This window comes from Amphiura filiformis, unplaced genomic scaffold (assembly GCF_039555335.1).
Source record: "Amphiura filiformis unplaced genomic scaffold, Afil_fr2py scaffold_197, whole genome shotgun sequence".
NCBI classification, from domain to species: domain Eukaryota; kingdom Metazoa; phylum Echinodermata; class Ophiuroidea; order Amphilepidida; family Amphiuridae; genus Amphiura; species Amphiura filiformis.
The window spans coordinates 85,831-99,427 of NW_027305661.1; the positions used below are offsets into that span (position 1 = coordinate 85,831).

General features: G+C 37.3%; 1 protein-coding gene across 1 annotated transcript; it reads right to left on the minus strand.

The window, feature by feature from the left end:
* Positions 1-285: 285 nt before the first annotated feature.
* LOC140145281 (decapping and exoribonuclease protein-like) lies at positions 286-11,873 on the minus strand. Its single transcript, XM_072167042.1, is given in 8 exon segments — positions 286-550; positions 1,394-1,479; positions 2,418-2,553; positions 4,142-4,358; positions 5,510-5,575; positions 5,578-5,732; positions 8,437-8,862; positions 11,798-11,873. Coding segments are annotated over 7 exon segments (1,224 nt in total). The 5' UTR covers positions 8,856-8,862; positions 11,798-11,873; the 3' UTR covers positions 286-405.
* Between the last annotated feature and the right edge of the window lie 1,724 nt (positions 11,874-13,597).

The window sequence follows — 13,597 nt, forward strand, 5'->3', positions numbered from 1 at the left end:
AGTAGCTATGCACAAACCTATCAGCAGTCTTTACAACATGCTACAGTAGCTCCATGCTGTTGATACCTAGATATACCTTGACACCAAACAGAAAATAACTTAAAATAACAACAAGATATTTACATTCAAATCAGAAAGATTACTAAGCTGGATAATTTGGCCTTAAAACAAGACCACAATCCAACTGGTATCTCATTGTACTCTGTGTAGCTATAGCCTAAGACTGTATTTCTTTGTGGCTCCCACGGATTTTACACATGCACACTTCTGCCCCCCCCCCCCCAGTTCAGCCTCCTCCACCACTCTCAATGTAAGGGACACCATTTATAGTTCAGTTGACTTATTTTCCGCCTTCGCCTTCAGCATGTTTCTTGTGTTGCCCTCACCTCAAGCTAGTCTGTTGCCTCATGAGGGATCTCCAACAGGTGTGTTGCTTAGATTAGGGAATTCTTGGATATACCAATCAGGGAGGAACTGATCAGGTGGTCCTTTCAGCTTTCTGTAAGTGATTTCTGAAGAGCCCGGTCGTCTTTCAAATAAAAACACCACACTGAAATTGAAAATGATCATCAAACTATATTTGAGAAAACACTAGAGTAAATAAAGTTGCATTTATTATTAAATTTTATACATGGATTTATTTGGCAGTTTTGCACATACCTGGTGCTTACTTATCACTCTTCATGAATAATAAATAGAATAAATTGGCATGCTTGCTAAGTGTTAACCTACTTCTAGCTCTGATCTAAACTTACTGAAGATTAATGTTGCAAAAATTGAATCAAACACTTGTCCAACAGTTTGTTGAATGGTATTTCTAGGAATCTATAGATTAAAATCCAGTCCTAACTTACAATGAAGTACCCATGAGATGTGATTTCTTTATCTGTAAGTACAGGGTGTCCCAAAGGGCATTATATTAATGTTTTTGGTTATAACTTGCAATGAAAAAATACAATTAATTTCTTACCAAATGTAATTTAAATTTGGAAATCCAATTCATGATCTGCATACTTGTCTAAAATGTGCCCTTTTCACATGAAACCCAAAGCTGACTCATTTGCTTATTGTCAAAGTTACAGAGTTTCAGTGATTTGCCAATCAAATTAAACATTCCTTTTTGTTTTGGGGTTTACCCCAATGAGAAATCTCATTTTGTTTTGAAGACAGAAAAATTTACTGGAATTATAACCAAAAGTGTGAGTAATTACTTTATAAGGGCACTTTGTACTTTCACAAATAAATAAAGAAAAGCTTTTATTGACACACTTCTGTATTAAATAATTCAAGTTTAGTTTTCACTTGAAAACATTTTTAGATGCAAAATTACTGACTTTCGAAACAAGTAGCACACAAAAATAAGGAAGAATATAATAGGAACCCTTGAGCATACCTTGGGTCGTCTTCAACTACCACTGACTTAATGTAAGTCAGAAATTGCTCCATGAAATGAAAACAAACTGCTCCATTCCACTCACCCTGAAATGCAAATAAATATATCATGTACCATATTATGTAATGCAATCGGAGACTCTTTACTCTCTCTCTCTCTCTGTGTGTCAGGTGGCACTGTGTAGCGCTGCTGTGGTCTTCACAAGGCACAGTTAAATATTTCATTTTTGAGTATTTTTAGAGCAACTGAAATGGCAATTAGCTCTTTCCTGAACTGTTTTCATATTTGTACATCAAAATATATGAGCTGACAAGATTGACAAATTATAAATAGCTACAATTTAATCTTTTATTTTGTTTAAAACGAAGAGGTTCTCAAACCACAAGTACACCTCCTTGGACAACAGAAGTTTTATTGACAGTTTGACAGAATTGCAATATCAAAATTACAGATATGGGTTGCATAAAAAGAGAACTACCCTCTCACTCGAAATAGTAGAACAAAAACCTTTACCCGTGGTGCTGTACTGCTGTGACAGGTGGCCTAACTCACCTGCAATGAGCATTCACAAAGTGTCATTTGGCCTATAACATCAAGCCATTTAGACATGAATAATTTGCTGATCTGTCCTTTGTGCTTGTGGCTCTTGGTTTCAAAAGGGTTACCCACCACAGGGCTAGTACAGCATACCCTCAAATATATGCCACAGATCTAGTCATACACCCTACATAATTATATGAGACACGATCTGGTCCATGGGGGCCAAAGGAGGCATTTTGGAAGATTGAGTTATTATAATTATTACCTTATACAAACATTAGGCTATCATATACTGAAAACACCAAGCATACTTGATTCTAAAGTTCTGAAGGGTTCTGATGTGTAGTTTCTTATGTATTTTATTGTTTTTTACTCCATATTTTTGCCTTTATCTCAATTTCAAATTTGCTGCCTTTGGCCCCCATGGCTCAGATCAGGTCACATATTATGTCAGAAGTGTGATATAATGACTATATATACTCACCCTGCTATACTTGGGCATGCGTAATGTGTCAAAGCTTTTGAGATGATTTACTACACCTTCATCATCACGAAATCCACAGATAACTTGTGGGATACCAATCAGAAATGACTGTGCCCACCACTTGAGAAGTTTGAATCTGGAGAGAAGAAACAGGTAGGAGACAAAATACCCTTGCTGAATATTAAATACAGGGTGTCTCAATAGAAATAGGCCCTGCGGATTGGGGAACCTAACTTAAAATGTTGGCAGTAAAAGAAAATCTTTTTTAAAGATTCAAAAACCATGACACTTCTTCTTTAAAATGGTGCACAAAACATAAAAATCCGTTCACGCGTCACTGAGATAATTGTGATTTTACAAATAGACCCATTTTTGGACCGTTCCAATGGGGCAATACACATTAAACACTAATGTGATGCATTGTAGTTTATAATGGACAAAAAAAAAGTTGCTCTGAGTACGAATTAAAAATATTAATCAATTAATATATCAAAGAATGTTTTTCACTCCTTTCTCTTTGGGTTAACAATATGTGAAAATATATCTTGTAAAATATTGTTGAAACATTTCTCAAGCAACAATAGGGCCAAGCGTATGCATGACCAGAAAAACATGAAAAAGAGTTCTTTCCCAAGAATGAATCTCACGAATGGCGCTTAGTGGCCCGAAAAACGCTAGTTGATGTGCGACTAGTGATTTTTAAGACATAGCCTAAACAGCATTTACCCTTTTGAGCAAAAACATCCGTATACTGGAATTTAGCGCAATTTAACAACAAATAAGCAGGATTTTTATCTAAAAGGTAGGAACAATACAGGATTTAAAAAGAATACACCCATTATGTTTTCTTTATCATTTTCCAATATTTATAATGTTTGAGTGATGGTCCTGGTGCTTATCAGTTGAGGAAACACGCTTAGCGAATTAGCGGGATCAATAAATGACTCCTAAACCATATAAAGCTATGTAAGCGCATCAACTATATCAAATTGCAATTCATGTGATTCATTCTCTGGAAAAAGACATTTTTTCCTGGTCACGAATGTGTACATTATGAAACTTAACTGACCTCATGGCCCTGTTATTGCTTGAGAAATATATGAACTATATGTTTAGAAGGTATATTTTCACATATTTATAACCCAAAGAGAAAGGTGTGAAAAACGTTCTTTGATTGATTGGTTGGTTGATGTTTTCAACTCGTACCCAGCAAGACTGAGAGTTTACTTCATTATGTGTATTGCCCCATTGGAACGGTCCAAAAACGGATCTATTTGTAAAATCCCAATTATCTCAGTGACGTGTGAACAGATTTTGATGTTTTGTATACCATCTTAAAAACGAAACATCATGGTTCTTGAATCTACAAAAAAGTTATGATTTTACTGCGGAAATTTTAAGTTACGTCCCCTAATCCACAGGGCCTATTTTTATTGAGACACCCTGTATATTGGAGAAATCTCCCTCTCCCTCCCCTCTCTCTCTCTCTCTCTCTCTTACTCTCTGAGTTACATATATTATATCTTTACCTAATATACCATATAAGGCTGTCGTCAAATCTGGCACAATCATATACTGAACGGAACGATATGAAACTCATTTTACCTAACCTAATTTGTTTTAAATGAAGTATAATTTAAACCTTGATTTTCTCAGAACTGTAAAGAGTGGAGTTAATATTGTTCTTCATAGTTATGTTGATAGAGTACATCACTCAGTAATACCTGTAGAAATTCTTTTCATGGTTGGGAGTATACCATTGTCTACTTGTTTTCAATTCAATGTAGTTAGCAGGTGGGCCTTTATCACAGCCATAGAGGCAGCAGTCTACTTCACCACTAAACAGTAGCCGATGATTATTCAGGGTAGTTTTCACTACACTACAATAAGCTTCATGGTTGTCAACTGCTTGACTTGTATCTGGTGGGGTGTTCCCATCAACTGTCATTAAAAAAATATAAATACACATAATTTTAATATATATACGCACATCGGTTGGAGAATGGGTATGGAGTAATTTACTCTACACAGTGCTGGCGCTGGGAATATGGTAAATAAAGTCTGCTCCATTAAATACATGCACATTCAGCTCTGGCACCTTATATGGAAGATTACCCCACACCTGTTCTCTACCCAATGTTCATATTAAAAAACAACAACACAAAAACCAAAACAGGTACATGTATGGGCTCTCACTCTAACCCCACCCATCCACCAAGAGGCCCATTTAGTTGTGAACATATGTTATCTGCTAACAGTTTGCCTAACCAGGTTCTCATTTAATATATAGGGTCCACTTCTTTATGTCTTGCACCCACATTACGTCCTGCACCCCCACACAAAAACTCCTGGCTTCAGGTCTGCTACCACATGTGTAACAGTGTAAACAAAGGCCACCACAGGCTATAAACTCCATTTGATGTTATGGCTATTCTAGGCATTAATAGCAATGAAATATTTTAGGTGATGCTGATGGGTTGGTGCCTAGATAGCTGTTAACCTCCCACTTGAAGCTCTGCAAATCCTGGTTTCAAGCTATATGCTGGTAGGGTATTCCATACACCTGCAGAGTATGTGAGAAATGATTTTCTGTGGGGGACCATGTCGGGTCTGGGGATTTTCACAGCAATATTGTGCAATCTAATAATATGGCCCAAAAGATGGAACAGCCCATTAGGCTGAAGGGTCATTAGTCCGAAAAGGGTTAAGGGCATTTTAGGTTAGTATTACAGATAGGGATGATGGTTCAGAAGCATTAGGGTTACCTGGGGTATGGTTAGGGTCAGAGTCTGGGTTAGGGTTAGGGTGAATTTCAAGGTTAGGATTAGGGTAAGGGTTAGGGCCGTTGTGACATGATCACCATATGAAGTTCTAAAAATGTGTTCAATAACAAACTTGGTCAAAAGGTCAATTTGGACACAACTGCGCAGTCATCTCTCATAATTTAGTACTCTCACCTGACCGTAAACTCTCAATTTTGAAGAAAAAGTGGAGATGAGGCTGCAGAGATGAGACTATCATCCTTTAACAAGCCTTCTTTGTCCCCACTTTCATTTCTTTCTATTTATTATTTAGTTGGCAAGCCTACTTACCACTTGTGACATATTGCTCAAATTTGTAACCCCAATAGGTCATTTCTAATTCACGACTGTTCATGTTTTTCTTCTATGCCTGTTTTCTTGTGTCTCAACTTCACTGATATACCATGTACCATTGAATAAAGTGACAGCCATGGCCCAGCCTTCACGCTTCTCATAAGGTGTGCACAGCAATTTGGTAAAGTGTCCTCGCCATGCTATGAAGTCAGCAAGTAACCTAAAACATAGAGGCAAAATATATTATAATTAAATTCTTGTTGTTTCAAGATATAACTTGTTGATTACAAACAATTATTACTAAAGAAGCTGATCTTTCACACACTCTGGTTTCACTTAATAAATGAATTGCACTTGTAAGTAGTAATTATTGTCACACCTTATAAACATTCATGAGCAATTCATGCCACTTAATTGGCATGACAAAGCATATTTCCTTAAAATTTTGTAATATTCAATGGCTGGAAACGAATTGGTTTTACACTGTTACAATAAAATAAAGATTGCCTGCCTATGTTTGTGCAATGGTGTAAATATCACTCCGTCAAATTAGGACTATTTTTAGTTTCACTCAGTTTTGCCTCATGAAATGGACATGTCAAAATTTGACATTGTGTTATATTGTTTTGAGCCTCATTCATTCATACATTCACAACAAATTCATCCCATAGTCAAAGTTTGATGCAAAACAAATAAATTAAAACAAAAAGCTACATGGTTTGTATTGGGAAATTGGGCAACTACTTATCCCTCAGTAACTGCATGGCTACCAGCCAATCACCAGTTACTCAGGAAAAATAGTTTGCCCTATTTCCCCTCTAGCCATGTAGTTGTTTTTGGTCAGTGGCATCTGCAGGTTTTGAGAAGTGGGGGGGGGGGGGCACAATTCCCCCACCTGCTCAAATATGTTTGGCTCGCTTCACTCGCCGTAATTGGTAACCCCATGATTTGCCCCAGAATGGATGCATATCCCCAGACTGAACGACAAAAAAGTGTGTGTGTGGTGCTAAAACTCTATGTGCATAATAGTAACAGTGGAATGTGTAACCGTTCTTTCAAAACTCTGGCCAATTGGAACAATACAGTCATGTAGAGTAGTTACCTGTGTGGCTATGTACATGCTTGGGTATAATGTATCAGCAATTCAGTTTGCTGAATAAAAAACATACTATTTATAATGCAAGTGTTTTTAGCAACCTTATAAATTATCATAAACTGACCTCAAAAAGAAATTTTTCATAAGGTCATATCTTAAATTCCTGTCCATAAAAATGAACAAAAATTACACACAGGATTACTTCAATACTCTACTCTCAGGCTCCGATAAATTTTTTTTTTTAATTGCCCGATCGGGCAAGCTTAGGTCAACTTTTGCTTGCCCGATTATGCCCGAAAATTTGAGAAAGAAAACCATCAACAAGTTGCAGTATTGCAATAGCTAAAGTTGTCTAAAAATAGCACAGGGTACCGCAACCGCGTACGACCTAGTCGACTCACTTGAGATGTTCCACTGGCTCTTTCAGAATCAGCCCGATCAGGAGCATCTGCATCTTTCCACTTGCGAATTAAAAATTAATCCATGGTGGAATAATATCTCCAAAGAAATTAATTAACTGTTTACGTTAACATCAGAACAACGTTGTGCACTGATAACATTATACATGTGCAGTGTGTCGTGACCTGATTTTAATCGTCAGGGAAAGCCCCTTAATTGTTGTTGCTGATGCATGATGCCGCCGGCCGATCCTCAATATCTTTTGGTAATTCAATAATAAGCGCAATAAGAAGATCAAAGAGCCGCTGTGGGCTGTGAGCCTGTGGCTATAATGTTCTATGCAAATTAGATGACTCTCCCAGGGCAGGCTTGCGACGGCTGGCAACCATGTGCGCTGAATAATTCATGAGTGCCGTATACGTACATGGTCATATTATACAGTACATACGATATACACTGTACGTGTTTCGGGGTCAGGGAAAAGGACCTCATTAATAATTAAAGAGTATACATGTGCTTGTACATGTACGGTAACATACACTGCGATATGCACTGTACATGTACATGTTTCGGGGTCATGGAAATACCGATTGACCTCATTAATATTGAAAACATTTGATATGGGGGATTCCCGGTTCCCACGATATGAACAGGTGATATGTACTGTAGTGTAATCAGCTAATCATGTACTAGCATGTATGTTTTGGAGAATAGCCTGCGATCAACGACAATTAACAGTGGAAATTAGTGCAGAAATATATTTTGTTTGTTTGTCTGCATTGCTATTAATATAAGTAAAATATGCAAGTCATAATGCCGTCTTTGCACAATAATTTTGCAATTGCCCGATCGGGCAGAGTGCCTGGTGATTTAGCTTGCCCGGCAGTATTTTTAATTGCCCCGGCAATCGGACAGGCGATTTATCGGAGCCTGTCTACTCTAAACACATGTCAGTAACAAAACAGTTGTCCAACTGACACAACAGAACAGCTTCCGGGACCACATTCACAGGCGAATAATTGGAACCCAGCAAAAGAAATATGTGAGAATGTGTTTAAGATCCTTACACTGGTGATTATTTCCAAAGAGTAAGTGGAATAGTGTGGAATGGGGCTGCTTCTACTTTTCACACACTTTCTTCAAGAAACAGGTCTTGTTCCACACTATTCCATTTACTCACAGATTTCTTGTGTTGGGTGCCAATTATTGGGCTGTGAATGTGGTCCAGGAAGCTGTTCCATGTCAGTGCATTTTGCTGTTGTATCAGTTGGACAACTGTTTAGTTACTGAACAGTGTTTAGAGTAGAGTATTGAAGTAATCCTGTGTTCAATTTTTGTTCATTTTTATGGACAGGAATTTAAGATATGACCTTTTGAAAAATTATAAGTTTCTTTTTGAGGCCAGTTTATATACACACTTTAAAGTTACCTTTGATTTTGTGGGTGCTGAAACTTTTGTTTGTTTTTTACAAGCCATGTCAAAATGTTGTCGAGTCTCTCTTTAACATCATCATCTCTCCGCATGAATTTCTCATAGCCATATCCCAAATTAAATGCTATTTCTTCATCACGTTGCGGCGGAAAGAAAAATTTGCGTAGCCTTGCATCCTGATGAAGTTTGCGATCTTTATCCAATGAATAGTAGCCAACTTCTCTTGGTTGCTTGAAGAATGGAAACTTATCTCCATTGTACTTGGTGAGTGGATGAATAGAAAAAGTTGTACATTGTTGCGTCTCTTGTGATGAAGTTGGAATCATACTGGCAATATTGGATGCAGACTGACCTGAATCCTCTGCTTTGCTCTGCTTTGCCACTCCATCTTCACTCATTGCTGCCTTTCTCTTCATGGTAAATCTAGCAAATGTAATCAAGGGTGCAAAAATAAAATGAACATTGGTACAATTTAGTGTTTGAATTAAGGTGGCTGTGTACTCTCAAACATGCATGTAGTAAAAGTGCCATAACTTTGTAATTATTCACACAAGACATATACAATTATACATTTTTTAAAGGCAAGACATCAAGGAATCTGAATATAAATACAGATTTGGTGTAAATATGAAGAAAATCACAAAAAAGTGATTTTTGGTACATCATAACAAAAAAACACTCTTTCCAAAAATTTGTGTTTTATTTTTTCTTAATCTTGAGCCTCCATTCCAAAAAGAGTTTTTTTATTTTTTCATATAAAAAATTGGCCTTATTATTTGAGATATTGACCATATAAGGCATAGAAATGAACTTTTAAAAATTCAAACGCCTATTTGCACAAAATGATAGCTAAAATCAGAAATAGACCAGAATATAAACTAGAATTATGCAGTTCGTAATTAAGGTGGCCCCCACAACAAAGGTTGGTAAATATAAAGAATACTATCACAAGACCAAGTCTGAAGTTGATCGGTGATTGCGTTTTTAAAGCTGGAGAGTGGATTAATGGAAATGTTGGCAATTAAAAATATCACTGTCATCAATGTAGATGCCTGTCATTTCCTCGGCTAGGGATTTGGAATTGACCACAGGGTGTTCAGATGTGCCGACTAGTGAAGCAAGGATTTCACCTAGTGCTTTGGAAGTCTGATAAACCAACAGATCCTGTGTAGTCGACTATTGGTCGTATCGGATTCCCAGGTTTGTGGATCTTAGTGGTGCAGTAGAGTCTGGGGGTATTTTCCGCCGTAGGGTATAATAACCTGTACTGGCCTTCATCAATTTTATTTTGAGATTTGAGTCTTTTCATGATTTCAACCAACTTCCCTTTATACTTACATTGTAGGAGTGGGTCTTTACTTAACTTTCCATATCTAGGTGTTTTGGTCGCTAAGCATCTCATTAAGTTTCTGTTCATAACTATCTTTAGACTGTACCACCATACATTCAGCACCCATGATTTAGATTTCTTTATTTGTAGTAACTACAAATTTCGAACATTTGAGGACTTGTTCTCAAGTTGTAGCAGGTGCCATAGGGTGTCTTAATTGTTTTCATTATAAATGTCGCAGAACTGGTTATATGTATGTATACATGATGACATATACATCTGCATTATTAAACCAATATATCCTGCAAAAATCAAGACTCTAGGTGCTGTAGTTTCTGTATCTGTATCTGTCGTCGTCAGCAGAATCTCCTCTTGTAGAGGCAACATCGCCAACCTTGACTAAAGAGCATGACTTGGATGGACGTGCAGGTTAAATTGAAAATTTTTTAGTTGCATAATTCTTTGTTGACTTGATTCTTGAAGGCTTCAATGGTAGTGGCATTTACAGTTGCTGCAGACAGGTTGTTCCATATAGGGATGGTAGATGGAAAAAATGTATCCCCATAGCGTCTGGTTTTGTAACGGATCTGGTGAAACTTTTTGTTGTGCCCCTGGTTTCTCTGGTTTGGTGAACAAGGTGACTTCCACATGAAATGTCGACTAGCCCATGCCGGATCTTGTAAAGCATGGATACTTCTTGATCTTACGTCGGGTCTCTAATGGTTGCCACTCTAGTTCAGCCAAGATTTTTGTAACAGTACCCTCCTCTCTGCTGTAATTATTTTTACAGAAACGTGCTGATTGGATTGGAGTATCCCACACACTAGCAGCGTACTCCAGCAATGGTCTGATGAGGGTGGAATATGCCGTAGATTTGACATGGACGTTACATCCCCACAAGTTGCGGCGAACCAAGCCTAGCACTCTTTGTGCCTTCTTACATACTTCCCTGACTAATCATTCCAGGTTAAGGTGTTATTGAAACATACCCACAGGTAACGGTGTGAATCGACAGATTGTAGCTGCTCACCACAGAAACTGTAAATATGCTTAGGTGGATTTCTGGTACCTATTGTCATTGTGACACATTTGCTGGGGTTAAATGACATGAGCCAGTCATTTTGCCATTTCTCTAGTTTTACAAGATCTTCTTGGAGTGACCGAGAGACTTCATCAGCAGTTGTGGCAGTGTACAACAGACAATCGTCTGCAAACAGGCGAACTTTGCGATGAAATGTTGGCAGCTAAATCGTTAATGTAGAACAAAAATGCGATCGGACCAAGTACCGTCCCTTGTGGCACACCTGAAAGTTTTGTCAAAATCCGAGATTTTGAATAAAACGCTGGAACCGGCACTTTATTATTACGATGGAATTATTAGTCGAACACATACACGATGTTCATAACACACAGTACGTACACGGCGTGCGGGATGGTGATATACACAACAAAGGGTCGTACCACAACATGACCGAAGGAGTGGTACGTATTGGCATGTGCGCTGGTAGTAAATTCCAATTTTCTTTGCTTTGCCGTAATTGTTTGGCTCAAAAATAAAAGGGGATATATCTGACAGTAAAAGCTAACATTTTATGGCAAAGAAATGCTAATCTATTTTGTTTGAAAATGTTATAATATGGCTTTAAATTAAACGACATACAAAATTTCAATATAAACAAAACCAGCATTGACCAGTCTGAAATTCAGTTTACAAGTTAAACAGTCCACAGCCACTGACTAAGAATGCAGAATTAACCGAGATGATGGATGTCCGGAATTCTTGTTTTCTATGCCTTAAGTCCAGTACACATTGACAGTTTGTCTGTAGTAAAAGTCTGGACAAAGCTGCCGAATTTGGCTGCAGTGCTGATCACCGATAAATCGAGCCATGTTTTAATCCACTGAGAACAATTTTGGCTACAAATATCACGCTCCAAAAATAGCGGGTGAAGTAAAGATAGTATTGAGCTGTTAACCAATATCAAATTGATTGTTAAATTAACGGGAAAAAAGGAAAGAACACTTTACCTTCGATCTGCAGCAGACGCTCCCAAAAATATTACCCACCGCTCGTCGACCAGGGCGACAAGCTGTCTGAAAATTACACAGCAAAAATCCTGCAACTCAAAGTAACAAGGAACACAATATTAAATTGATTATATATGAATACAAAACCCACCCAAGTCCATACTGGCCAAATTGAGTTATGCATGGGAAATTGTTGCTATACAATGTACATAGGCCAGTCATATGTATGAAAGAACAACTCAAATTCATCCTCTGTCTACTGAGCATGTGAAAAATAGCATGTATAAAAGAACTACCCAAGTCCATGATTTGAGTCTTGTAACACATTGATTGAAATCCAGTATGTATAAAAGTCCACTTGTAACACATTCATTGCTGGAGAGTGACTTTTGAAAAAAAATGGGTTTAATCAAGGAAAGTGTGTGGCTTTACATTGTTTATCAGTAACTCATACATATTAATGAGATGTTAATATCTACAACATAGGGTAGCTGCAGGTAATATGGGACACCTGTTTTCATTTTAACAAAAAGTAGCTTAGAGAAGGTACACACTTTAAACATCAATTGTGCTTCTAGAAATGCAGTTTTGGAGTATCAAACTCTTGGAAATCAATGCCAAAAGAGTGAAATTGCCCAAAAATTTACGTCGTTTTTTTGGCCTGATATAAAATCAATGACGCCACATTTTATGATTGTGTATCCAAATACTCTGGTACTGATGGGTGCATTTGTCACTTTTTATGATCTTTAGGTGATGGGTTAAGCTTATCAGCAGGTAAAATTCCACTGAAAAGTGGCACTTTCCTTTTATAAATGATTATTTTCTCTGATTTTCAACTGAATGGGGCAGGTAATATGGGACACATAGGAAATTGTGTGCATTGTCAATGCGAAAAGCAAAACTATTTAGAAAATTGAATTTTCTTGTTGAAATTTGCATTTAACATTCAAAATCATGTAACAAAAATGTTTTTAGAACAAAAGAGTGATTTTCTGAACATTTTGATTTTCACCATAGAGATAACACAGTGTCCCATATTACCTGCACATGCAGGTAATATGGGACACTTGACGATGACGTCATTTTGACGTCATAGCGTCCAAACAAACATAAAAACAAGATAACATTGCCTGTTTTATTAATCTTAAAGGACATGTTGTTCATCATAACAATCTCTTTTGGGCATATCTTCTATAGTTTTTATGCACATAAGCTAAACGTCCTTAATGGTCCCATATTACCTGCAGGTACCCTACATGGCAGAATTGCTTATCAACATTATACATACCTGTGTGCTTTATTTTGTATTATATCTTACCAGTGTTAATCTCATTCCAACATTGTTGTCTTTGTATATGATTCAAAAAACCACCCAAGTCCAGCACTCAAAATGAACCCCACGAAGTCCCTGAAAGCTCTGAAATACTGATCGTCATAGGTCATACCTATTTTACCCACTCATTTGCACGTAAAACTTACCATATTGACCAGGTATATCTAACTGAAGGAATTAAAATGGTTTTGTATTCATGTATTCAATTGCCTATGCTCCATCCCTGGGGGTGGGGGTGGTCACTCCCATTGTGGTCTGTACACCATCCGCGATAATCAACTTTTGAAAAGCACCCTAAAGAAGGATTTAACCCTTGGCTAAAACGATACCCTATACAGGTAAACGCACCTGTTTTCACACCCTAAACAGGGATTTTATTCCTTGCATCAAATTTCATATTTTAAATTTCATTTCCGCGTATTAGCAATTGCAATTTTGCCATCCTTTTTTCCAATTTTTCATGT